The sequence below is a fragment of the Cygnus atratus genome, chromosome 24 (genome assembly GCF_013377495.2).
Source record: "Cygnus atratus isolate AKBS03 ecotype Queensland, Australia chromosome 24, CAtr_DNAZoo_HiC_assembly, whole genome shotgun sequence".
NCBI classification, from domain to species: domain Eukaryota; kingdom Metazoa; phylum Chordata; class Aves; order Anseriformes; family Anatidae; genus Cygnus; species Cygnus atratus.
The window spans coordinates 1,378,270-1,403,365 of NC_066385.1; the positions used below are offsets into that span (position 1 = coordinate 1,378,270).

At 54.8% G+C, this 25,096-nt stretch overlaps 1 protein-coding gene across 1 annotated transcript; it reads left to right on the forward strand.

Annotated features, from left to right (window-relative positions):
* Positions 1 to 703: 703 nt before the first annotated feature.
* LAMB3 (laminin subunit beta 3) lies at positions 704 to 24,766 on the forward strand. Its single transcript, XM_035561417.1, has 22 exons — positions 704 to 752; positions 1,471 to 1,625; positions 10,289 to 10,403; positions 10,546 to 10,619; positions 10,909 to 11,100; positions 11,498 to 11,561; positions 11,910 to 12,085; positions 12,755 to 12,875; positions 13,173 to 13,361; positions 13,455 to 13,610; positions 14,179 to 14,375; positions 15,840 to 15,954; positions 16,333 to 16,711; positions 17,015 to 17,175; positions 18,236 to 18,444; positions 19,423 to 19,626; positions 20,299 to 20,443; positions 21,857 to 22,064; positions 23,069 to 23,210; positions 23,522 to 23,698; positions 24,285 to 24,438; positions 24,630 to 24,766. Exons 1-22 carry the CDS (start codon positions 704 to 706, stop codon positions 24,764 to 24,766), a joined length of 3,519 nt encoding a protein of 1,172 aa, XP_035417310.1.
* Positions 24,767 to 25,096: the final 330 nt, after the last annotated feature.

The following is a 25,096-nucleotide window of genomic DNA, read 5'->3' on the forward strand; positions in this document are numbered from 1 at the left end:
TCACATTGGGAAGGTGACAGGGGAAGCTTCTCGATGAACAAGCATGCTGGTGGCTGTTCCCACGTGCTGTCCTGTGGGGTTCCCCGCAGAAACCCTGCGGCATGCACTTCTCTGCAGCATTTCTACAAGCCCGAGGCTCCCGGCCATCAGGCGCTTTGATCTGGAAGCACAACAAGGGTGGGGCCGGAGGACAAAGCACAGGGCAGGGTGGCTGCCGGGCTCATCGCCGCATCGTCCCTGGCAGTGCTGGCACCGCTCCCTGCCCGCTGCGGTGGCTGTGCTGGGTCTGCGGCTCCTCAAAGTCCCCAGGAGCCGGGCAGGCAGAAATCAGCTCTGCTGGGGGCGAGGAGCTGTGCCCACCTCTGTGGTTCACCTCTGCAATACCATAAAGATCCAAAGATAGTGTCGGGGTGAGAGGGCTGTCTTTGCACAGCTTGGGAGGATCCTGGGTGTGCTTTGTGAGTCCAGAGAGAAGCTGGGATTCTTTGTGTGGGTTTGTTTTGCTGCACGGTCTGAGGGGCTGATCTTCCTCTGTTATTCCTGATTATCACCCATGCTGCTGTGCTGTAGGCCAATTAAAATTACCTCACCGTAGAAAAGTAAGGAATATGAAGGACCCAGGCAGAGGTTTAAGCTGACATTTTCTGCTCGTTTTTGCTTATGCTGCATATTCCTCCTTAGGTGTGTCCTTGTCCTTGCCAGTATGGAGTCTCGCTGCCAGCTTTGGCCATGGGCATTATTTCTCCTCCTGGGTAAGGCTTGCCATACAGTGTTTCTAGAAAAAATGGTGGAAAGCTGACTAAATGTTTGCTGCCTATTGGAAATGACCTTTCTCTTTTAATTGGGGTTGTATATGAGTAATGCAGTGAGTTATATGGCCTAGAGCCTCCATGTGTACCATGATTTAAGCGAGGTGGGTTTATGTACAGCTAAACTTCTTGCAAAGGGAATTGGAAAATTAAGTTTATTGATGAGAAGTGAATGATAGGAAGTATATGAGGCTAATAAATGCTGCTAGAGTAAGTGCTGTATTAGTAGCAGTATTGTGGCAGCAACTGGGAGAAAGGTGTTCAATTACAGTGCTAGTCCTTTGGCAAAAGGCTTCTCTCTGACCTGAGCATCCTGCTTTAGGGGTCTGGAGGTAAATGGGGAAAAACAGTGTGGGCTGTTCAGCACAATGGGCAGGGAACCGAGCATGCCTGAAACCCAGACACAGGGGATTTTGGGTAGGTGTCATGTCAAGGAGGAGTTTCAGAAGTAATAGCTAACAGAAGGTGTTTTAAGTGCTTTGTACTTTTTAAAACAAAGGCAATTCAGGGGCTAAGTACCCTTGTCCTTTCTGGTGTGCGCATTTGTGGCTTTGTCCCATGCACGACCTGGTAGCTGATCTGTTGTGGGAAGTGGCAGGGTTGCTGGTTGATGACCGCGTGCCACCCTGCCCCAGCCCCAAGTCCTCTCCTGCTGTTCCAGCCTCTCTGCGGCTGCTGGGCGCGCAGCACGACTGCTCCAGCAGTGCCTGCTACCCCCCCGGGGGGGATCTCCTGCTGGGACGAGTCCAGCACCTGCGAGCCTCCTCCACCTGCGGCCTCACCAAGCCCGAGACGTACTGCACGCCCCACGGAGAGGTACGTGCTCCTCCCTCCTCCGCGCTCCTGAACCCCGTGTGGGGATGCTAATGCCTTTACCTGTCCTTCCTGCCCTTTACAGTGATGTCTTTAACCTACTTCAGGTATTATTCCCCTCCCGATCTCGTGGGGTCACTGCACAGTCTGTCGTGTCCCCTCCAGCCCTGGCGTCCTCCTCTGTCCCCTTGTTAGAGCAGAGGAGCTGAGCATGGCTCATGGGAAGGGGCTGTGAAAGGGCCAAACTGGAAGCTTTTGCATCCAAAAGAATCCCAAGCCTTCTGATCCCCAGCCTCTTCAGCTATAAACTGAACTCATATTTCAGTTGTCAAAGTGGGAGCATTCCAGGTCTTTCACTGGAAAAGCTGCTGAGCCGAGCGGCTGTTTCCAATTCCTCGGTTGTGTGGGGGTAGGAAGTCGTGCTCAGGGGATAGCATTGCAGCCAGCTGCAGATTCCCAGGCTCCAAAGCCACCATCAAACTCGGAGTTTATGGATAATTCTGTAGCATTTTAAGCTCTGTTCTCTGCCAAGGGTGATGTCTGTGACATGAACACTTCCTAAAGCCTTTCTGTGTTGGTCTGGAAATGCAGCTGCAGTGGGGGGAGCTCAGAAAGGAGTGAGTTCAGTGCAGGGCAGGCAAGAAGGGATTTGGGAGGGTGCTTGGAAGAGGTGCTCAAGAGGAAAGGAAATGGCAGACCTCCATGAGGCTCTCTACAGTGAAATCCAGCTCAAGTGAGTCAGCTTTCTTCTGCTTTAATTCCCTCTAAACCTGAAGACCCAGGTGTGGCAGCGAGCAGATGTGTTGCAGAGCTGGTGGTGGTCTCGCTGGGCTGCAGACCTCCTGCTGTGTGCGGCTGGGAGCTGCTGCTTGGTGTGAAGCTGGGGCAGCTTCCTGGCCAGCGGGTGTGAGCATCATGTCCCCTGGCTCCTCTCCTGGTGCAGTGCCTGGCCTTTGTCAGGCCTGGGAGCTGCAGCCAGGCATCGCCTCCGCTTGGGCTCCCAGTGGCTCCCCAGGAGCAGGGCTGGTTGCTCACCTCCTGGGCAGAGCACAGAACCCCCAGCTGCTTCTCAAGGGTGGGGAAAAAGGCAAGCAATTATTTCTGGTCTGACTTAATTTTTTTTTTCTTCCCGGTTTCTGTTTATACTTAAGCAGAATTGTGTGTGTAATAACTACCAGGGTTAAAAGGATTTTGGAACAATTAACAGTGGTATGTTAATTTGGATTCACCACTTCTAGCTTTAGGGCCTTTGGGCACCTAGAGCCTACACATATGTGACCCTTTCCTTTACTGGAATCAGAGCCCCTCACTTCTGTTCTGTTTTGCAGCTGTAATGGCTACTGCAAGTTATGGATACTCCAGCTCCTATCTTAGCAGAAGGAGAAATCCTCATGTATTGAACACTTCACAATTTAAGCAAAAATTAATCCCCTGAACTCACTTTTTCCTTTTTCCATCCCATGGAAAGTGGGACATTTTATTTGTTGACTCTTCTGACTTTTTTTGTTACACATCTCGCTCATGATTTGGTGCCAAATAGGTACAAATCTGGAGTCAGTTTTGCAATCTCAGCAGAGGGCATGGGATGAGGGGTTGCTCTGGCTGCCGATGCCCCCGTGCCAGCTGGCGGGTGTGAGCTGTCTGGCCCCGCCGCCGGCCCTGTGGCCCCCCGGGTGCTCTTTTGCAATCCTGCTGGGCCGCTTGCTGCGGGCACTGATTTCAGCCCCTGCTCCGTTGTCTGCTCCAGCATTCTGGCTCCAGATCCCTCTAACCTTTATACTTTGCACTACCGATTGCTCCATGCCTTGGCTGCGGGCTCAGTCTAGCGAAAGCCAGGAGAGACTTGGTATGGCCATTTATAGCACAGGGACTGCGGCGATGATTAGAAAAGTGATGGGGGGTGGAAACCAGGCAGACCAATGGAAATCACTTAGTGCTCAGGAAATGACTGTTCGAGTCAGCGGGGAAGCAAGAGGAAAATGGAAAATAAAAGAGAAAAATAGGTGGCCCCAGATTTGGAGTCCTAAAGGCGCTGATGTATGTGGAAAGACTCCCGAGTGAGGTGTGATTCAAGGCCCGGTTAGCTTATCTCTGTATTTAAATGCTAAGCATAGTGCTTTGATAGCAATATGGGCAGCTAACCGCCAGCCGAGGGAAGGTGTGGTGTGGTTTTCACGCGGATTATCAGGTTCCTACCCTGGCTGCCCCTTCAGAGGACAGTGCGAAGGCTTTGTGCTCCATTCGGCTCTGCAGCACCAGCACCTTGGCTAGTTATTGCTGCATGAGATTAATGCTTCTCAAGAGATGCTTCTGTCCTCTGGGCTCCTGCAATGCTTTCAGCCTAAGGACTTATTCAGAACTAGAAAAGAGCTACAGACTTTTCTGGTTGTTTTCTTAATTTGGAGGTATCCAGAGCACCCTCCACATCACTGTGAAATCTTTTGTCAAAGAATAGGCAAGATAAGGAAAAAATTGGTTTCCTTCTGTTTGTGTTGCTGCTCTGCTTCCCACTTCCCAGAGCAAAGCAGTTTGTGTCCATGTGGCAATTACGTGGGTCCTTACACCTTGACCCTGGGAAAGTTGGGATATTAAAATGTTGTTTGCATAAGGTCAAGGACCAAGGTTTTCTGCCTTTTCTCATCTGCTTTTCATGGGCACGTGGTGGATGTGAGCAATGAAGGGCGAGAATCGCCTAGAACACTCCTCATGTTGTGATGAGAGACTAGCTGGATGAAGATGCGAGGTGGCAGGCACCAGATGAGCCTAATCCTTGCACGACTCAGTGCGGGAATGCAAGACCACCAGGCTGTGGCAGAGGGCTCCTCCTGGTGCTGGCTGGCAGGGCTGGTTGGTAACAGTTCTCCCCATTGTGTCTAAGCACCAAGTTGTGTTTGGCTGCTTCCAAAAATACAGGGCAATGCCTGAGAAAGGACGTGAAAATGTGTTTAATTCTAATGCTTCTGTCTGCCTTATTGCTACCATCTGATGGCTACATCTGCTTGCCACCTGCACAAGCCTGGCCTCGGTGCTGGTCCAGGCCATGCTGCCCGCTGGGTACTCCTGCAGGATCCCTACGTGTGCTGGAAGAGTGGAGCTCACACTAAAACGGCCCTGTGCCCCCCAGCTCATTTGCTTTTTAGACCCCAGTCGTGAATCAAACTCAAGTCTTTTGCACAGAAAAAAACATCCTCAGAACTGGGAAATGACTGTGGTCAGATGGGACCGCAGGGGGTCCACCTGCTCAATGCAGGGCTCCTGGTGTAGGGTGTTGCTTCTTAACGTTGCGGGTTCGCACCGAATAATTTGTATTCCTGACCCAGCAGAGGTAGCGCAGCAGCCATGGCTTGCTGCCCTGTGCTTATCACATCCTGCTCTGGCATCCAGACACACCTCGTTCTTGGCTGCAGGGATGTGTCTCTACCTGCAGTGAATACAGAAGAAAAAGGCAATTTCCCACTTCTTTCCTCCTCTGCCTCCATTCTCTGTATCTTTTTTTGCTACACAAGTGCAAATTGCCACATATGCTCTGAGACATCGCGTCATCCCCTCGCAGACAAGCTGCAGAGGCAGCCGGGCCCCAGCAGTGTGTGGAGAGCTGGGACCAGCTCGTGCAGTATGGATTTGCAGACTGTCATCCTGGCAGGTTTTAAATAAAGCTTTTCTGAGGGGAGATGATGCGAGAACAGACTGGGTGAGGAAAACAGGCACCCACATGCTTGCTTTTAAGCAAGAGGAATGAACTTCCTTTTCTTAAGCCTCAGGCATGGGATGTTTGTCCTGCTCCTGCCAGCTCTGTGATCACCTCTGAATTTGGGGGGTGCCGGTAAAACCAGCCGGGGAGACAGAGCTCAGTTCATGTTTTAAGCACGACCTCAGAGCACATGGTGTCACTTCTGACCAGCCGAGCAAGGAGGTGGCGTGGGATGTTATGGCTAACACATCCACCTATGCTTCAAGCTGAAGCACGGTCCAGCTTTGCAGATCCAGATTGTTCACTGAGAAGTTTAGCCACGATGATGTCCATTGGTAACCTCTACAGCATCTTCCCATGGGAAGCATATGGAGCACTTACTGCTCTGCTGGCCTGGTGCAGAAATGTTGTGCAGCTGGTGCTAGCAGGGAAGTCAAACGGGCTGGAAAAGGGAATTGCATAACTCAGCTTTAACAGGTGTCCTTGTTCCCAACATAACTTCTTGCTGCCAACCCTATTTTCAAATAATGCTCTGTCTCTCTGTGTGCACACATATACATACAAATTCCTACCACCTTCCACACTGTCCCCAAATAAACCTGGAACAGCAGTTACCGTCCCAGCGCGATACTAATCGTTCAAGACCCCACGAGGTCCCCTGTGGGAGGCAGCGTGCCAGGAGCCCGACTGACACAGTGCCTCTGACTGACACGGCCCTGGGACAAGAACAGGACCTCCAAGGTCTCCACAGCGATTAAAGGTTTTCATTTCATGACTGGACAGAGGCAGCTTCCCATATTTGCTGATGAGTGACTTCAGTTTATTCTGGGTTACGTGCTTCTGCCAGCAGGTTATGTTTCAAGGGCTCTCAACTCATATTGAAATGGCAGCTGCAGCTATGTAAAATACTTTGGTCAGAGTCCATCAGCTTCAAATTGTTTGAGGTTTTCTGCCCCTGCATGTGTGGGGAGGAGAAGCACGGGAGGCGAGTTGGTGACTGGTTCACAAGGTCAGAGCAGGAGAGCAGCAAAACCCTGAAGCAGAGTTGCAGGGGAGGGGACAGGCAAGGGCTGCACATGCAGCCACGTCCCTGAGCTCTGCAAAGTGTCCCAGGTGTGCCTGTGGCCTTCGCAGGTGGTGGTCACCTGCAGAGATGTGGGTTGTTCCTCTCATGCAGCACATCATGCACGTGCTTTGCATCCCGGTTTGCAGTCTTGGTCTGCTTTTCCATGTAATACGTGGACATCCACAACAGCTGGCTGTTCCTCTGCATAGATTATTTTTCCTTCACCATTTATTTCTAAAACACGAATCTGTTTATTCTCAATGCGCTAGCTTTTTCTCTCAAATGACCTTCTCATGAGCTACCTTTCAAAAGGCTGGAATGAATTTCCTGTGTTCTCAGGATCTCAGTAGCCCGAATTTTGGGTGACTATAAGGGTAGCGTTGCAGCTTTGAGGTGCCGGAGGGCAGCTAGCAGTTTCCAAGCAGACCTACATTTTCTTTTGCTTTCCTATAGCCCTTTCCAGCCCTGCATCTGATAGCTACTAGAGATCACGCCCCTTCCTCGTGCCGCGGTAGCACTCGGCCTGTGGTCTTCGCTGTTTGGCAGGGAGGGGAGGAGAGATGGAGAGCCGGGGCCAGGGGCTTGGTGGCCAAGCTTGGACCGTGCCCTCTGAATTTCACTTTCTGTCACGTACTCCCACGGCCCTGGTCTATTCCTGGCAAGCCCAGCTCAGATGAATCTACTGAGGCTGCTGCTCTGCTGGTGAAAGTGAGGGGGAGAACTGGGGAATGATGTGCTCCTGGAAACTCTCCCCTCAACCCGGAGCTGGAATGTCATTTTTGGTAATTCCCTCTGTCCCAAGGAACTTTGAGACACATAGTCACAGTCAGTAATAGTGAATTCTTGTGTTGTGCAATAGAGGAGTTTCATAATATGCTCAGAGTACATGAAATGAGTTTTGTTTCCAGTGTTAATTTTAGACTTAATAAAAATTGGGGCAGGGGGAGGGGGGGTAACAACACTCTTTTCACACTCAGGTCTGTGGCTGTGGGAGGAATTTTTTTTTTTTGTAATTTTTTTTTTCACCCCTTGGCAGGGAGTGGAGCTGGATCCGGCCTGGGCCCTGGTGCTGCGGGGCTGGCAGCAGGCACAGCCCCTGCAGGGGTCTGGGATGTGCTGGGAGGGCCCCGCGGATAAAGCAGGGAAACCATGAATTGGCCAAGGTTTTTGCACTGAGCCCAGCCCCCAGGCTAGGCTGGGTGTGAGCTCCATCCTTACTTAGCTCTGCGTTTAAGTGTGATTGCAGCTTTGCTGCCAGCTCTGCTTCCTAGTGGCTAGGATGTGTTTGTGTCTGTGGCCCTATGAATGGTCTTAATAAGTACGCATGAGTAACTCCTAATGAATAATTTAGCTGACATTGACCTCTCCCCTTGCAGGAAGCCTTCCTCCCCCCTGCTCTAATCACAGTCAGAACCGTTGTGAAGTGTAATCATTATTGGCAATTGTTTGCTAGATTATTTCTGTGGATAATTGCCGTAGCTTTCCTGACACTCTGCTGCTAGCAGTCATTATCTGAAATGAATTCTTCTGACTGGATCAGATAACGTTTCTGATTTTATTGGCAGAGCCAGGAGGAGTTGGTAAAGCCAGGGAAATTGCATGATTATATAGTCTGAAGTCTCTCTGTTTGCTTACTCTGCAATATTGTTATAAATATTGTAGTTAGCCAACTCCTGTTCTGGGATATTTATAGACTGAGAACATAAAGAGTGGAAAATATTGTGGAAACAGATCGGTTTACGCTGAGGATCTTCTCCATGCCCAACGCAGTGCTGAGAGGCTCCCGGGCCTGGGCAGGGCGCTCAGCTCGGGGGGTTGCCGGAAGCTGAACCCAAACCGCTCGGTGCCCAGGACCCCCCAGCTCTGCTGCACCCCCAGCCAGCACCCATGGATGGGGACAGGCACGGCCCCAAGGGCAGCCTAGCACCCAGCGCGGTACCAAGCAGTGCTGCTGTTCAGAGCCAGCCCCAGCTCTGTATGGTTTTGTGTGGGAGCAAACAAACAGGTAATTCTGGACAGTTGTCCCATTAATTTTTCTTTAAGTTAAAAAAAAAGTGTTGATGAATTTGAGTCCCTTTTTGTAGAAATAAGAGACTCGTCTGACTTAGATGATCCTAGCTCAGGAGCAAGGATATATGAATAAACTGTGAATCGACCTTTTCATGGTTTAAAAGGGAAAACAGGAACCTTCATCCCACCACGCTTTCTGGGCCACTGCCTCCTGCTGCCTCTCCCAGGCACAGATTTCTCCCCAAACCCAGCGCGTGTAGAATCATCAGCTGGAACGTGCTCATTTGTTTAAGCAGCAGATGGGGTGATTTTAACACGGAGAGGGGTACAAAGCATTGCTTGTTGCCCACTGTGTGGCTCTGCTGCTGAAAGCCGATTTCATCACTGGGGTCCCAGATACACCCGTGCCTCCGGTGTCATCGCACGCCAGCCCCGCGGCCCCAAGTCCTCGCAGTGGGGTGTCGCGTTGCCGTCCCAGTGACAGCTGCTGTGCCTGGTGCCCGGCATTCCCCTCCTCTCCCACCAAACCCAGTTCCTCCAGGACGACCTTTCCGCACCGTCCTGGCTGATCCTGACACTGCGGGCAAATGCAGTTCTTGATCTCCTCCAATTTCTCAGCCTTTGGGATGCATCAGGGTGAAATGCGTGCCCCACCCCTGCATTTGGGAGGCTACTTCACAGCTCTGGTGCCTGACGACTTCAGCTTCCAGCCTAAATGATTCACATCATTTTTGCTTTTGGGACAATGCTGCCCTATGCCTAGTGCAGCTCACCGCCCGCCTTGGTGTGCAGCCCAGGGACCCTTCCCAGCGGGCGGCATCTGCTCTCCGTCCTCGTGGTGCCAGGCAGGAGATGCTGAGCGCCCTTCTCGTGCCTCCCCTGCTGGCTGTCCCCTGCCTGATGGCCACCACAGCTCGGTGCTGGGTGCTGCAGCCAGGGCTGTCCTGCTGCGGGGCTACCGCAGGCTTGGCCATCATCCGCAGCTACACCGGCCCCCAGCACCTTCCTCTCCCCACCTCAGCTTCACCTGGAGGGTTTCCCCATGTCATGGTGCCCTTGCCCAGCTGATGTCCCTGCTCTGTGCCTGGCTCTCCCCTTGGCCAGGTTCTGGACCTTTCCTACTCTGTCCCGTCTCTTGCTCAATCTCCTTTCTGCCCCTTTCCACATGTTTCTGAGGCCGCTCATGTGTCGCATGCACCCGGCAACCGTTCGGAAGCACCAGCACGGCGCGTTGCTTGGTTGGTCAAAACCAGGGATTTGTTTGCTCCCCAGGGACCCTGTTTTCTCCAGTCCCCGTGTTCCCTGTGCCACATCTGTTTGCTCCTTGAATGACTTGCTTAAGTGAAGGGCTGAACTTTGAGCCACTCGACTTCCACCCGCTGACTTTTCACCCGCTGAGCTGTTTGCTGCTGCTTTGCTCGGAGGGGAGAGTGCAGAGGGGCCGAGCCCCGCGCAGGGTTTTGGATGCGAGAGAAAGGCCTTTCTGTTAGCCCAAACAAACAGCCTGCTCAGCCCTGTGCAAAAGGCATGCTGGTGCTGAAAAGCTGCAAAGAGCTTTTTATCACGAGCTGTCATTGTGGAAAACAGGGGGGTTGGTTGAAAATGACAATTTTTTTGGTGTTTTGCCAAAAATATGTTTTAGTCAAAACATTTTGGTTTTGGTTTTTAATCCTTAAATCCATGAGTTGTTTTTTTTATTTTATTTTATGGGGAGTGAGGGAGACCACTCTGGTCCTGGGCATCATTAGCCATGTTCCCCAGGCCTCCAATAGCTCAGCTCCATCGACGCTTTGTTCTCCTTGGTTCAGTCCCTGCTGCACTGGGCCCTTGTCCTGTGCCAGCGGGGCCTTTGGTGGGTCCGTGCCCGGTCGGGCTCCCACCCACACTTTCTCCTTTCAGTGGAACATGAGATGCTGCAGGTGCGACTCCCGGCTGCCGCACTCTCACAATGGGCACCGCATCGCAAACGTGCTGTCCTCCGCTGGGCGCTCGCGGTGGTGGCAGTCCCAGAGCGGTGAGTACCGGCCCCCGGCAGCAGTGAGGGCAGGCGTTGAGTTCAGTGGGATGGGGGAAATAGGCGTCTCAGCTTGGGCAGCAAAATGTTTGTTTTTTTGTCTGTAGCCTGCATCTCTGAAGCTGCCTTTCTGTGTCCACAGGCATGGAGCGCGTCTATTTGCAGCTGGATCTGGATGAGAAGTTCCAGCTCAACGGCATCGTGCTTGACTTCAGGGTCTGTATGCAGCAGCACAGCTCATGGGGATGTCACGGGTGATGGTGGATGGGCATTGCTGGCTCTCAGTGACACGTGGGGATCTCAGTGCATGGCTCCCCCCAGGCTCCCGATAGGAAGCAGGCCAGCAATCATGCCCCATTCCCCCTTTCCCCTGTTCCCCTGGTGTTTGGGAGGAGCAGAGCAGGGTGGTGGGCTCCCATCCTGCTGAAAAATCCTGTCCCCCAGCCCCGCGTGGAAGCCAGCTGGGGGCACGGCCTTACAGATGTGCCTCTCCCCACTGCTGCAGTCGCCGCTGCCCACCGCGATGCTGATCGAGCGCTCCACCGACTTCGGCAAGACCTGGGAGGTGTACCAGTACCTGGCCTCCGACTGCGCCGCCGCCTTCCCCCACGTCCCCCGGGGCTCCCCCGAGAGCTGGGGGGACGCTCGGTGCCAGGCGCTGCCGGCCCAGCACGGGTACCCTGCGCACGGGGGCAAGGTGAGAACTGGGGAGGTTTGGGAGGTTGGGGAAGGGACCCAGCAGATGCCTGTGCCCTGCAGTGTGACCCTGGGTCTGGGGAGGGTGCCCAGCATGATGTCCTGGAAACATGCAGATGCCCAGAAATATGCAGGTATTGCACCTGGCGAGGGATGGAGTTGGTGTGCATCCAGCACTGCTGGGGGGGAGCTCCTCTGAGAGGAAAGCCCTGCTCTGTGGGCTGCGTCGGTTCCTGCAAAACCCTCTGGGGCCTTTTCCCTGCCTTAAGTGGTGGCTCTGCAGAGGAGGCAGGTCTGGAGCACACATAGCCTCACTGCCCAGGGCAGGAAAGGACAGCACCCTGCTTTTCCTGTGCTTTAACTTTTCTCTTTTTTTTTTTCTTTTTCCCCCTTCTAAGGTGAAATTCAGTGTCCAAGATGTGGCATCTACCATTACTACCTCGTACAGCCAGGCCGTCAACGGTAAGCCAACAGCCTCTTTTATGTCTGGGAAGGGGAGGGAGGAGGCAGCTCGTGGCTATTCTGAGGCGCCATGGAGGGCACGGAGCCGTGTTAGGCCCCGCCGGGGAGCAGCTCCTCTGCAGCTCCTCTGTGAGCGAGGCCCCGAGCTGCTGCGTGTCTGACGGCCGCCCTGGCACCTCTGATGTGTCGAGGAGCAGCTTTGGGTCTTTGCTGATGATTCAGCCGATGCTCTTTGTGCCGACGCTGGCATCTCCGTCGCTCCAAGCCCTCCATGTGCATCGTGAGGCACTTCTGCTGTGGTGCCCTGGTGCCTGCTGCCCCCTCACATCACGTCTCTGTCCCCAACAGAGCTGGGGCAATTCACCAACCTCAGAATCAACTTCACCCAGCTCCCGCACGTCATGCGCCAGGGCTACCGCTCGCCCAGCACCTTCTACGCCGTGACGGAAATGCAGGTGCTGGGAAGCTGCTTCTGCAATGGCCACGCCAACCGCTGCGCCCCTTCGGGAGACCCACACACCATGGTGAGCCTCGTGACAGAGAAAAGCCTGGGGATAGTGCCATGGTGTTAGACCCTCCCTGAGCCTGGGGGGAACACCGGGCTCCGTCACCCACCCAGGGGTGCTCCCCAGGAGGCTGTTTGTAACGGGGGGAACACTGCCCAGTTTGCCTGCAGCAATGGGGTGGTGGCCGTGACACAGCAGTCTCTGTTACCCCAGCACAAACCCATGTCTCGTATGGGATGGAGGTAGAGGGGTTTCAGTTAAGGAGCTCAGTGGCTGTGGGAGTTCATGGCTCTGGGGGGTACCTGCTGCACCTGCACTGGGTCTTCTGGCCTGGCAGGGCACACGCAGAAGGCTTCAGCAGGCTCCTGCACCTCCAGGAGGGCTCTCCAGCACAGGTTGTTCACTGCTGTGGGATTGTCTCATCCCCAGTCTCTGCTTGCCCTCTTCTTGAAGGTGTTTGTCCGTGGGCAGGTGGTGGGTTGGGAATTGCACTGTCTCAGAGGATGAGCAGCAGCACATCCATGGTGCCGTGGTGGGGCTGCCTGGGTGCCGGAGCCCCGTCTGCACCTGGGGAGCTGGGCAGGACCAGGCCAGGCACGGCATTGCTGGAAAGGCAGCAGGGCAGCGAAGCTCAGACCCGAGCAGATGCTGCCTGCGAGGTGGGGTAAAGCCTGGTCTCTGCAGCAGGTCCATGGACGCTGCGAGTGCCAGCATAACACCGCCGGCCCCCACTGCGAGCGCTGCGCTGCCCTCTACAATGCCCGCCCGTGGGCCCCTGCGGAGGACAACGACCCCCACGAGTGCCAGCGTACGGTGACAGCCTTTCCCCTTTCCTCTCCCTGAACACGAAACATCTCTGCAAAATGCCTTCCTGGAGTGTTGGCATAGGCTTTGCTTTTACTGGGGCTGTGGCCAGGCGATGCCAAGGGTGCACTCATGCTCCCCCACTCTGCCCAGTGGGCCCCAGCTCCATACTGGGGCGCTTACTGGGTGCCAATGCACCATGCAGGGGACTCGGGCACCCTCTAGTGACAGCGTGCCCTCCACCTGCTGGAGGGTCTTGCACGCTTCCAGCACCAGATGGGCTGTTTTGGGGTTGTTTTAGGGTGCAACTGCAACGGCCACTCAACCTCATGCCACTTCGACCCGGAGGTTTTCCGCAGCAGTGGCGGGGTGAGCGGGGGTGTCTGTGACAACTGCCAGCATAACACAGCGGGGAACAACTGTGAGCGCTGCCAAACTAACTATTTCCGCAACCAGCGGCAAGATCTTGCCCACCCTGAAGCCTGTCTGCGTGAGTGCCTGGTTAACGCCTCGTAGTGCCCTCCCTGAGCCCCCCCCCTACTCCCTGGGCTCCTCTGCCATGCCACTTCTCTCATGTTTCCAGCCTGCGAGTGTGACCCCGATGGCACAGTGCCGGGCTCCATCTGCGACCCGCTCTCGGGGCGCTGCGTCTGCAAGGAGAACGTGCAGGGCGAGCGCTGCCACCTCTGCAAGCCGGGCTTCGCCCAGCTGGCCCATGCCAACCCCATGGGCTGCCGCAGTGAGTACACCCCGAGGCCGCCCCTGCTTCCCACCCGCCTCCTCCCTTGGCATCCTCAGCGGCTCTGAAAGGGCCGTGCTTCCCAGCCAACGCTGCTTTGGGGTTTCCGAGACAAAGCCCTCTTTGCAAAAGCTTACAAAGCTCCTTGCTCGGGCTGCAGCCTGTCTCCAGTACACATCTGGCCACAAGCAGAGGGAAAGCAGAGCTCAAGGCTTGCAGGGGGCTGTGTCCCCTTCCTGAGCACCTCCCTGGGCGTGGGAAGCTGCGGGGATGCTGCAGGCGATACCATGCGGGCGAGCCGGGCTGTGCGCAGCAGAGGGCAGCCACGGCTCAGCTCCAACACGGTGAGCTGGGCTGGGGACACGGAGGACTCTCAGGCTGCTGAGTCTGGCTGCAAGGCTCGGACGGGCACAGTGGTGCTACAGCAGGAATGTGTCCTTTGTGCCAAGCTGTGCTGAGAAGGGAGAGGAAGGAGAGCACGTCTTGGGCAGCACCTTCCCAACTTTGTGGGAAACCAGGCCGCTGCTCAGCACCTGATTTTGATCCAAGGAAACCCTCCTCATTTCAGGATGCTCCTGCAACGTGCTGGGAACGCGGCAGGACATGCCCTGCGACGACGAGACGGGGCAGTGCTCCTGCCTGCCCAACGTGGTGGGCACTGACTGCGATCAGTGTGCGGCCGAACACTGGGACATGGCGAGCGGCCGGGGCTGCCGGCCCTGCGACTGCCACCCCGGTGGCTCCCTCAGCACCCACTGCAACCAGGTACCACTGCCACCGTGCCCCGAGCACCCTTGGGTGGTCACCAGCGGTCTCTGCACTTATTTTCCTTTGGAAAAAAAACCAGCAGTATTTACTATTGATTTCCCTGCCTGGTTTCACACACGCACCTGTGAGCTCACTTTCTGTTTTCATTTCCAACTCTGCAAGCACTGCTCTGAGGGACTGTGGGGAAAGGGGACGAGGCTGCCACTGCCAACAGGAGCTGTGTCCCCGCTGGGCAACACCGCGGCCCAGGATCGCTCAGAGCATCAAAAGCGCCTGTCCCATGGCTCCGTCTGTCCCGTCCCACCTTTGGGAGCCTCCACAAAGGGGCAGTGTGTTTCCTAACACATTCTGCTCTTGTTTTCTTCTTCCCATTTCCTAGAAGCACTATGACAGGGTATTCAGGAAAGTGAATGGAGGTGGTAATTATGAAGGCAAGATTAAGCCATTTTAAAAGGCCTGGTATTTATTTAGTAAGGAAATCCTAATAAGAGATCTTCACACAGGCAAGGCAAGTTAATTATCCTCATTTGTCAATGCAAAGCATGTGTGTCACTTCAGTCTTAATAGACAGCTGGGAAAATTAAAGCTAAATGTAAAAATGCCTTGACAAAATCTAAGAGCCAAAGATAGGTCCAAACAGTGCAGGGAGGAGACCTGAGCCCACAAACTGTTTGCTTGTGGGTGATGCCTTTGTCTTGGGAACAAAAGCATTGCTCGGCTTTGCAGTGCCCACGAGTAGAGGCTTTCTGCAGATCTGGCCGCACGGCTCTGTTCTTTGCTGAGCCTGCAGCCACATCCGAGGGCACGGGCTGAGGAGAGGAGTGACAGCAGGTGACAAAAACACTTCCTTCCATCTCGCCCCCTCTGTACCAGGGAGCAGTGCTCGCTGCTTTGCCCCCGCAGAGAAGCCGCGTGGGGAACAAGCTGCTGCTTTTGCTTCAGGTGCTGCTTTTCTTCTGCTCTGCTTCATCCCTCTTCCTGGGCACTTCTCCTTGGCTGGGAACTCCAGGCTAGGCAGCCCTGTGGCTTTCCCTGCCCCTAGGTAGGAGACGCACACTGCTGAGAGGCAACGGAAAGGCCGGGGAGCGGCTCAGCGCTCCCAGCTGCGGGTGCTCGGTGCTGCTCACGTTGCGGCTTGGCTCGCATTAGGGCCTGGATGGTGCTGAGCACAGGAGAGCTGGGTGGCCGCAGCCTCAGGCCCTGCCAAGCTGCTGGCACCTGGGGAGCTCAGCAGCAGGGCCTGGGGGGGCTGGAGCGAGGTGTGCCACCAGTGCTGGGGGGCTGGCAGCGGGACTGTGCCTGGGAGGTGCAGGGAGAGCTGTGGCTGCGTGTTCCCGGGGTGAGAATTTCATCGGCAGAGGGTGGGAGCTCGGGCACTGGTGCTCGCCAGGGAGCTGAGCACTTTCTCTCCCAGGAAAGTGCTCAGGGCTGGGTCTCCCTGATGGTTTTCTCCTTCCCCAGTTCACAGGACAGTGTTCGTGCAGAGAAGGCTTCACGGGGCGGACGTGTTCTGCCGCGCAGCAGGAGCAGGCCTGCCCAGACAGGCACTATGGAAACGTCAGGGTAGGGTGCACAGGTAGGGAGCATCGGTTTTGGTTTGGCCTGGTGTTTCGTAGCACTGTGAAATCACGGCTATTCTGGAAGAGCAGCACCCAGCCCATGTCCTGACATCAGCATTTCCCACACTATTTTACAAGAGCAGCCCCCCAGCTCATCCCTGTTGCCCTCCACGTGTCTCCTCCTGGCAGCTGGGGCAGGACCCTTGGTCAGGGACTGGGCGAGCAGCTGGGTTAGGGGCTGCTCCGTCCCCTCTGCCCCACCACCTCCGTCCCAGGCACTGTGGGGTAGGATGGACTGCACGTTGTGTTGGTGTCCGGTTATTGGGATCTGATTTATTTCCATTTTCCCCTTTCCACGGCCTTCAACCCTCTCCTCTCTGCTTTTTATCCCCCAGAGTGCAACTGTGACTTCCAGGGCACAGAGGACGTGGGGTGTGATAAGTCCACTGGCCGCTGCCTCTGCCGCCCGGGCGTCACCGGCCCTCGCTGCGACCAGTGCCAGCGGGACCACTGCAGCACCTACCCCAGCTGCGAGCCCTGCCACCCCTGCTTCCACGTCTACGACGGTGACATCCAGCGCCTGCGCCTGCGCCTGCACCAGTCTGCCCTGAGCAACTCCAGCGTGCTGCTGCCCGGGGGCACCGGGGGCTCCCGCCTGGGCCCCCGCCTCTCGCAGGCGGAGGGCATGGCACGGCAGGCGCAGGGCATCCTTGGCCGCTCCCCTGGCACCGAGCAGGGCCTGGCCCAGGTGGGCAGCGCGCTCGCTGCCATCAGGTAAGGGACGAGGGATGTGCTGGCGGGTCCCTCCCACAGCTGGGGGGAGGTGCTGGCTTCTCCATGCATGCTGATGCCACTCCTTGCACCAAACTGCTGGGCAGCTTTGGCTGGCAGCAGCGTGCCCGGTCCCTGTGAGGCACCCAGCATGGGGAGCTGTAGCCCCGTGCCCCTCTCTGCTGGGGCTGGGAAGTGGCTGCTCACCATGTGCTCACAGCATCCTGGCATGAGAGGGCCCTGGTCTGTGCCTGAGGGTGGTTTTCTCTCTACTCAAATTCACGTTTTCTGCTTTTTCTTTCCCAGAGAGCAGATGCAAGGCATCAACCCCAACTTTCAATTTCTGGATGTGACTGCCTCTCTATCGAGCGAGCTCGAAGCCCTCAACAGCAGCCTGGTTATTATTAACAACCAGTATCAGAGCAAGAAGACCCAGTTTGAAACCAGCCGCAGCACAGATCTGTCAGGTACTGCGCTGTGGCTCTAAAATCTCTTAATTTGCAGCCGTTAATTTACCTTGATGTGACTGCATGCCTGGTGGTTTCCCACCGGCCGGGTGGAGGAGATGAAGTTTTCAACCCTCTGTCAGCCCAGGCACAGCAAACAGATCCTCCCTCCCTCCCTCCCTCCCTCCCACACGGGAGATGCTTTCTGCCCAGCCTCTCGCCACTGACCGATGATTTTGGGTTATTTGCTGTGGTGGCTAGGGCTGGGCAGCTCGGTGTGCAGACAGTGTTCCCGTGTCCTGCTGGGGCCATGTCCCTCCCGGCCAGCTCAGCTCCGTGTGCCGGAGCACTGCCACTGCCACAGCCTGGTGGGGGACAGCAGAGGGGGTGTCACGGAGCTGAGCCCAGCAGAAGGGGTGTCACCAAGCCAGGGGGCGGCTGCAGCAGTGAGGGCTGTGCACAGATGGAAGGGATGGAGAGGTGGGGAGGGGAGCCAGGCAGTGAGCTGTCAGGCGCTTAGAAGAGCTAATTAAGCCCTGCGATGCTGCTGGTGGTAGGTGGCCATTAAATCCCTGCAGCAGCTATTTCTCTCCGAATGCCTTGTTGTCTGCTGCCTCCCCCGTGCTGAGCTGCAGAGCGTGGCCGCTGCCTGTGGGGGTTTGCAGCCCGAGCAGGCGCGGAGGTCTGCGCCCTAACCGCGGGACGGGGGCTGCCCAGGAGCGGTGGAAAGGGTTCAGGGGGACCCCTGTCCTGCCCCAGCCGAGCCCTTCTGCGCTGCAGAGCCCGGCATCAGCATGGGCATGGCTTTTGCTTTAGTTTTGTTTCAGTCTTGTGGCCCCGAACCAGAGGTCAGTCCTTCAGGAAAGCTCTGCAGCTCAGTGTGAAGGAATGGCTGAAAGGCATTTGGAAATAAAAGGAGCTTTTTGTTTGTGCCTTAGTGACTAATCACTCTGGCTGTGTCCCCCTCCTCACCGTGCACACATCCACTCGCAGCGTATAGTCAATGCCTTCCTTTAGGTAGCTCTGCTGCATTTATGAGTCATGGAGGCATCTGTGTCATTTAGTGCTCTTATTCCTGCAGGAGCCTTCCAGACGATCAGATCTGCTTACCAGACGTCCGCCAATGCCAGCGGCCTCGTCGCCGGCGCTGCCGCGCTGCTGGCACGGTCCAGGGAGAACCGCAGGAACGCCGCAGCGCTGGAGGGGGCGGCCGGCGCGCACAGCGCCAAGCTGCTGGCCCTCAGGGCCGAGGTGGCCGTGTCCCCCAACCTCACCCCTGCAGTGAACAAGGTGAAAGCACAACGTGGGTTTCTGGCTGTGCGTGGCAGGTCATCAAGGGGGCCTTGTCGTGCTCAGGAGGCAGAAATCCCATGCTGTGGTCAACCCACTCAGCGTGGCAGAGTCTTTGCTCAGAGGGACTCAGCCCAGTGGCATCCTGGCAAACTGCTGCTTTGGGATGTCAGGGGAAAATTGTCTGAGCATCCCCCGCCAAAGGAGAACAGATACCGAGTGTTCCCCTGCCCCCTCCCAGGCACGCGCGTTTTCCTCCAAAGACTCTCACGTGTCAGTTCTCGTATCTCAAAGACCCACTTAATTTCTGGATAAGGTTTCTTTTCTTTCTCCTTCACTGCTTTGTTATTGCCATGGAGATCCATTTCAGTGCCTCCTAATGCACGGTTGCTGTGGAGACACCAGCCTCCCCTCTCTGCTTTTCAGGGCACCAAAACATTCCCAAGCCATCAGCCGGTGCTGGTTCTTGCGCTGGCTCCGGGCTTGCATGTGCCCCTGCTGCAGTGCCCCCTCCAGTGGGTGGCAACTTTAGAAGATGCTGGGCAATTAAAGCCGTTGTTGTCAGGTCTTCTCATCCCGTTCTCTCCCTAAAATCAAATTGCAGCAGTTGGTTGGGATTCCCCTGCCACGAGGGGAAGAGTAGCTGTCGTGAGAGCCAATGAAATGTTTGCTCTGTCTTGCACTGCGTGAGCCATTGCTCTCCACACGCCTAGCCCTGGTGCCCTTCGTGCATTTGTGCTGTGCGGCGTGCTCAGGGCTGGTGCTGGCAGCCAAGGTGCTTCGGCCACTGCCGTCGGGTGGGCTGGCTCTGTCTGTGTCCCTGGGTGAGCTCCTGCTGCACAAGCCTGCCACGTTCTCCAGCTCCCTCAGTGAGAGTCTGTGGAAACGATGTCCCCGTGGCATGCTGGTTTGTCTCCGCGAGGTCTCACCCAGCCGGCTGGGTGCCCTTAACACCCTACTGCTCTCGTCCCTCTCCAGATCTGCGGCGGCTTCCGAGTGGAGAAGTGCACTCCTGCCCAGTGCGAGGGGCTGCTCTGCCCACGAGACAACGGCACGGCCTGCGGGGCTGGCCTCTCCTGCCGCGGTGCCTTCCCGCGGTCCGCCGGGGCCCTCGGCATGGCCACCAAGGCCGCCGGGGAGCTGGGCAGCCTGAGCGCGCGGCTGCGGGACACGGCGCAGCTGGTGAGTGCGGGTCCCAGTGGGATGGCCTGGGGGGCAGCCCGTGGCAAAACGCCCAGGCTCAGGGCTTGGTCTGAGGCTTGGTCTTAGGGGCAGCGTCAGAAACACAGCAGTGTTTGGGAACGAGATTTCTGCTGTCTCTGCCTCTCCTTAGCGGGTGGACCCAAGGAGATGAGGTGTCCTGAGAGCACCTCGCTTTGTATTTCCAGTCGTGCAGGTGGTCTGGAAATGTCACAAGGAAGCCAGAGCCTGGCCTTCTTGTGGTTTTGGGATTGGCATGGCAGAGGGGGTAGGGATCCGGAAGCATCGCTGAACCCACAGGGATATCTGAGCTCTAGGGTTTTGTGCAGCCTACAGTACGTGTGTTCGTGCTGTTGCACATTTTTTCTACAGCCTCGGAGGGCTTGCAAAGATCAAGTGAGTTTTCAAAGTCATTCAAAATCCATTTCAAATGTGTTTTATGAAGCTAAATAGTACTGCCCCTCTTTGAGAGTTTTCCTTTGCAAATCCAGCCCTCGGTCTTTAACATTTGCAATTCTTTAAAGCGGTGGCACGCTAAAAATGGGAAATGGTGGAATTGCAAAGTGCCCTGTCCAATTCATTCAGGGTCTAGGTAGAGCTGCTGGGATTCCAGGTCAAGTAGAGGCAACTCCATCAGGATTTTGTTGTTTGCAGATTAAAACAACGGAGACATCTGCTAATCAGATTCAGAGCAATGTCCGGCGGCTGGTGGAGCAGATGAGCGTAACAAGAACCCAGATTGAGGGAGACGTGCGGCGCATCCAGCAGTTCATCCAGCAAGTGCGAAACTTCTTGTCAGGTAGCACTGACAAGCTCACCCTGTGCCTGTGCAGGTTGGCTTGCGCATGGAAAACCTAATTTTTACAGTGATGTTATGTATGAGAACAGGGTACGAGGGAGTCAGCTGAACAGCTCACCCTGGTTAGGCTCTCAGCTATCCAATTTATCCAGACTGCATTGGTGCCTTGCTCTGCCACTGTGCCTCTTGCCATCCACAGGGCCTGGGGACAAACCTGTGCCCGTGGCTGGTGCTCTCCAAGGGTTTGCAGGCAGCACTGACCACGATGCAGAGAAGTTTACCAGCAACCCTCACTGACCGCAGGGAGATAAATGGACAGATCTCTGGAGCAGACTGTTAATCACACGAGAATTCCTCATTGTCCTATAAACCAGTGGGATGACTTATTGTTCACAGACAGATTGTAATAACATAATAGGCCTCATGAGCATTAGCTGAATAAGAAAATCAGGTCATTTGGTGCTGCCTGGTGTTAATGATGAGTGAAGATATTTCTGAGCTAATCACTGGGCTAATGTCCCTTGGGCTTTGCCTGCTTCTGATTCCTCAGATTTATTAACTTTTATTTGTGCAATAAAACAGGCTTCTGTTGAAACACAACCTCATGTACCCAGCGAGGTCTACCTGACTCTGCTCTGGGCTTAGCCATACTTTTTTCCTTGCCAAATTAAAGGCAGTGTTTCAGTACTTTCCTGGAAGTTTTGCTGGTGTGAATGAGAAGTTCACATCGAATATAAAATGGTTCTTATTTTATTCTGTGTAGTAGGGAAGCTTCTCAATACTGAGACAATTTTTTGTCTCACTGTTTTTGTGTTTATTTTATTTGTGCTCCTTTAAATACAATAGAGTCCTGGAAATCTGTAACAGTAATAAATGGAAGATTTGGTTCAGTCTGAAGTTTAAGACCCTGAGCAAATCTCCAGGGTGAGCATCAGGAAGTCTGAAGCATCAAATGTGCCAGAGAATGCTGACCAGCATGTTGAGGGCATGCCATGCTGAGTGGTAACACAGAGTCAGGCTGGGAAAAGATGTCAGAAATGTTATTTAGAATAACAGAAAGAATCACAGAGCATCAACAGGATGCTTAAACCCCCTGAAGATAGGGTACAAAACTGGATTAGGCAGCAGGAATGAATCCCATCCCTATGCACCAGAACATAGAGGAAAGGAATGAAAAAGGGCAGAGCTGGGTAAAGGGTTGGTACTGCTGCTCTGCTCACCAGCTTGTCCTGCGATGGAAGCTGAGTGGGGGGACTGAATTTGGGGTGGACCCCGGCAGCTGTCTGAAAGGAAGAGGCTGCGCGTGTGAGAGCATCCACAGCTGGGCATCTGCCTTCACCCTGCCTTGTGTTTGCACGCCTGCCCTCACCTCTCCTGCTTCTGACATTGTCCGTCTGTTTGCCTGCTCTGCAGACAAAGACACGGACCCTGCTACAATCCAGGAAATCAGTGAGTTTGTTCTCTCGCTACATCTCCCCACGGATGCTGCTGCAGTCCTGAGAAAAATGACTGAGATCCAAAATTTGGCTACTAAACTGCAGTGCCCAGAGAGCATCCTGGCCCAGACAGCCGAGGACATCGCGAAGGCCAAGCAGCTTCAGCAGGAGGCAGAACAAGCCAGGTCGGTTTGCTTGAAGGGCTTTTGGCAGCTTTGGCAGCTTTGAAGGACTTTTTTGGTCACTCAGCCAGAGTGAATGCGGTGATTCTCAGGATGAAATCTAACTTGGCTGGAGCTGGACTGACTTACTTTTAGCCCAGAATCTTCTATGTATGTAGAGTGGCTAAGAGTGACTTTGCAATCTCTACAGACACTTCTCTGCTACCCCAATACAAATAAGAGTCTGGCTGCCAATGACAGAACTTGTTATGGATACTAAAACAAGCAGGTCTTTACCAAAAGTAACAGAGGCTTTTCTCTATCTCTTGAGCCCCTATGATGGGGGATGACAGGCTTGCTCTGGTATTACTTGATATTGGTGACCTACATCCTAATTGCACAAGAGAGCATGAGGGGATTAAATGGGCTATTTGTTTTCTGGGTGAAAGTTGGAAGGATTATCCCATGGCCCCTTAAAAAGCAATTACAGAGTGCCCTTGCAAATTTGGAGCATCTGCTTTGTCACGTGTTGACTTGCAGCAATATCCCAGCGAGAAGGTTAGCGGGATAAGTATGTAAACTCCTTGATAGCGTCTGACACCTGCTTAGCCTGCTGGAAGTGATGAGACAAGGCAGTCTGCCTTTCTGTGGGAAGCTCTGTCACCGGGTCAGAACAGTCCCACTGCTAGCAGAAAAGTATTCACTGAAACTGGTTCAGTAGCTGTTGCTTCTGCTTTAATACTTTGTCTTGCACCACTTGCAAAATAGGTGTTTGTAGAACATTTAAAAGAAGGCTTTTCTCTCTCCTTCTCAGTTCATTTTCTCTGCTGGGGGATGTGAAATGGAAGTCACACTTCTCTTGAACAGAAACCTGCTCTGTGGCAGATTTGTATGGTGTGTGTGGACTGCAGCCTTCTCTGTTACAGTCCTGTCTTCTGCTTCTCCAGCTTATTTTGCCTCTGCCTCCTTGACCTCCAGTCCATGCAATTATCTACACTCACTCTCAGCTGCTTTCTGTGTTTCCCCAGGAACCGGGCAAATGCCGTGGAGGGAGATGTGGAAGAGGTAGTTGGGTATCTGAGACGAGCAAACACGGTGCTGCTGGAGGCCCAGGGGGCTATCAGGGGCTCCAGTTCCTCACTCCGGTTCATCCAAGAGCGTGTTGAGGAAGTGAGTAGTGGCTGGTGACTTCTGAGTAACGGTGCTGGGCCCTGCTTGCTGCTGCTCTGAAACTCCCCAGCTTGGTAGAGGCCTGGACCAGCGAACTGGAGAAACAGGGCTTTTTGTGTAAAACCCCGTCTTCCTGCATGTCTCATTTGCCTGCTTCTCTGAGTTCCAGCCATGGTCCCTGATGGAAGTCCGAGGGACAAGTTTGGGATGTGTCCACCAGGCCGCATAGCTGCTCCCTGCGTGGTGCAAAAAGCGTTACAGACGGTTCTTGGCTGCAATTTCCTTCTTGACGTGTGGCGCTCTGCTTTCAGATCGAGGCCGTTCTTGGCCCAGCTGAGAGGAACACGCAGGCCGTGGCAGAGCAGCTGGCAGTGCTGAGGGAAGGGCTCCGGCAGCTGCAGCAGGCGGCACGGCAGAACCGCCTGCGGGCCAGCGACGCGCAGCGGGTGGCGGCGGCAGCGGGCGAGAAGGCCGGCAGCGCGCAGCAGGTACCGCAGCCACTCACGTGCTCCTGGCACGGCACAGCCGAGCCAGCTGTGTCCTGGCACGTGTCTGGATGGGGCGAGGAGGCCACCGCCCAGGCACTGCCCTGTCGCCTCGTTCACCTGGTGCAGGATCCAGCTACTGAAGTTTTCCAGGACCTTTCTCCATCTTGCTGCCTTTTGCTGAAGATTTATTAGCTTGACGTGAGCTGCCAGTGCGCAGTTGCAGCCTAGAAGGCCAACTGCGTCCTGGGCTGCACCAACAGAGGGGTGGGCAGCAGGGGAGGGAGGGGATTGTGCCCCTCTGCTCTGCTCTTGGGAGGCCTCACTTGTAGTCCTGCTTCCAGGGCTGGGGCCCGAGCCATTCCATGGTTCTGCTCTCTGCCCCACCTGAGGTAGAGGAGCTCATACAGCTGCTGGTCAGCATCACTGTGAGTGCACTGCAAACTGTCGTGCATCTGCGTAGTAATGTTATCACAGAGCTCGAGCACAGTATCTGTTTAATATTTAAAATGGGTTCTATCTTTTTTAAGCCAATTCGACATTGGAAAATCCCATTTCCACCAGTTTATTTGCTTATTTGCTTTTCCAGTCTTTCCAACAGGTGAAACAAATGTACGCTGAGCTGAAGAGTAGGATGGAACAGAGCCCAGCGCTGGGAGGGCAAGGCAGCCGGGTGCAGAGCATAGACCAGGAGGCAAAAGATCTGTTTGAGGAAACTTCGGCCATGATGCTTAGGATGGCAGGTAAACCTGTGAACTCAGTGTAATGGTCTCATGCACCTGGGGAGGGCTTTTGAGTGCCAGAGGGTAGTCACGTTGGTTTTTTTTTTTTGGTGCAGGAGGGAGGGGGAGGCTTAGGCCAGGGAGGAAAACTGGACATGACGCCTTCCTCTGGTTGTGATTTCACATTACCCTTTCCTGCACTCTCTCTTCAGCTTTAGAGACAGAAATTCAGGAAAGCAACAGAGCCTTGTTGTCCAAGTCAGCCAGGCTGTCAGGCCTGCAGGAGCGGGTGGGCAGGATTCGGGATGCCATCAGCAAGCGAGTCGCCTACTACGACAGCTGCTCCTGAGCGAGGCGGTGCCTTCCTTCACTGCACACACTGGCTGGAGTATTTACTCCCGTTTTCTGGCTGCAGTTCCCATGTTCCTAACGTCTGCATATTTAGCAAATGGAATTTCTGTCCCTCTGGAGAGGAGCTGCAGTGAAACCATGGAGAGGTTCACGTTGGACAGACTGGCTGAAGCTGCCTGTGCTCAGAGGAAAGGGGCAGAGACATCGATCATTAACTGCAAATAATGAACACATCTGCAACGGTGTTATTTCCAGAAGGGTTTATAACCACCTCCTCCCCCCGCCCCCCCCCCAAATTCTTTTTCATGTTTTAGCCAATTCAAACTCT

Coding starts and splice junctions, on each gene's coding strand:
- LAMB3 (XM_035561417.1), top strand. CDS start 704: ATGGAGTCTCGCTGCCAGCTTTGGCCATGGGCATTATTTCTCCTCCTG. Junction 10,404..10,545: donor GTGGTGGCAGTCCCAGAGCG/GTGAGTACCGGC, acceptor CTGTGTCCACAG/GCATGGAGCGCGTCTATTTG. Junction 19,627..20,298: donor TGCGGGACACGGCGCAGCTG/GTGAGTGCGGGT, acceptor TGTTGTTTGCAG/ATTAAAACAACGGAGACATC.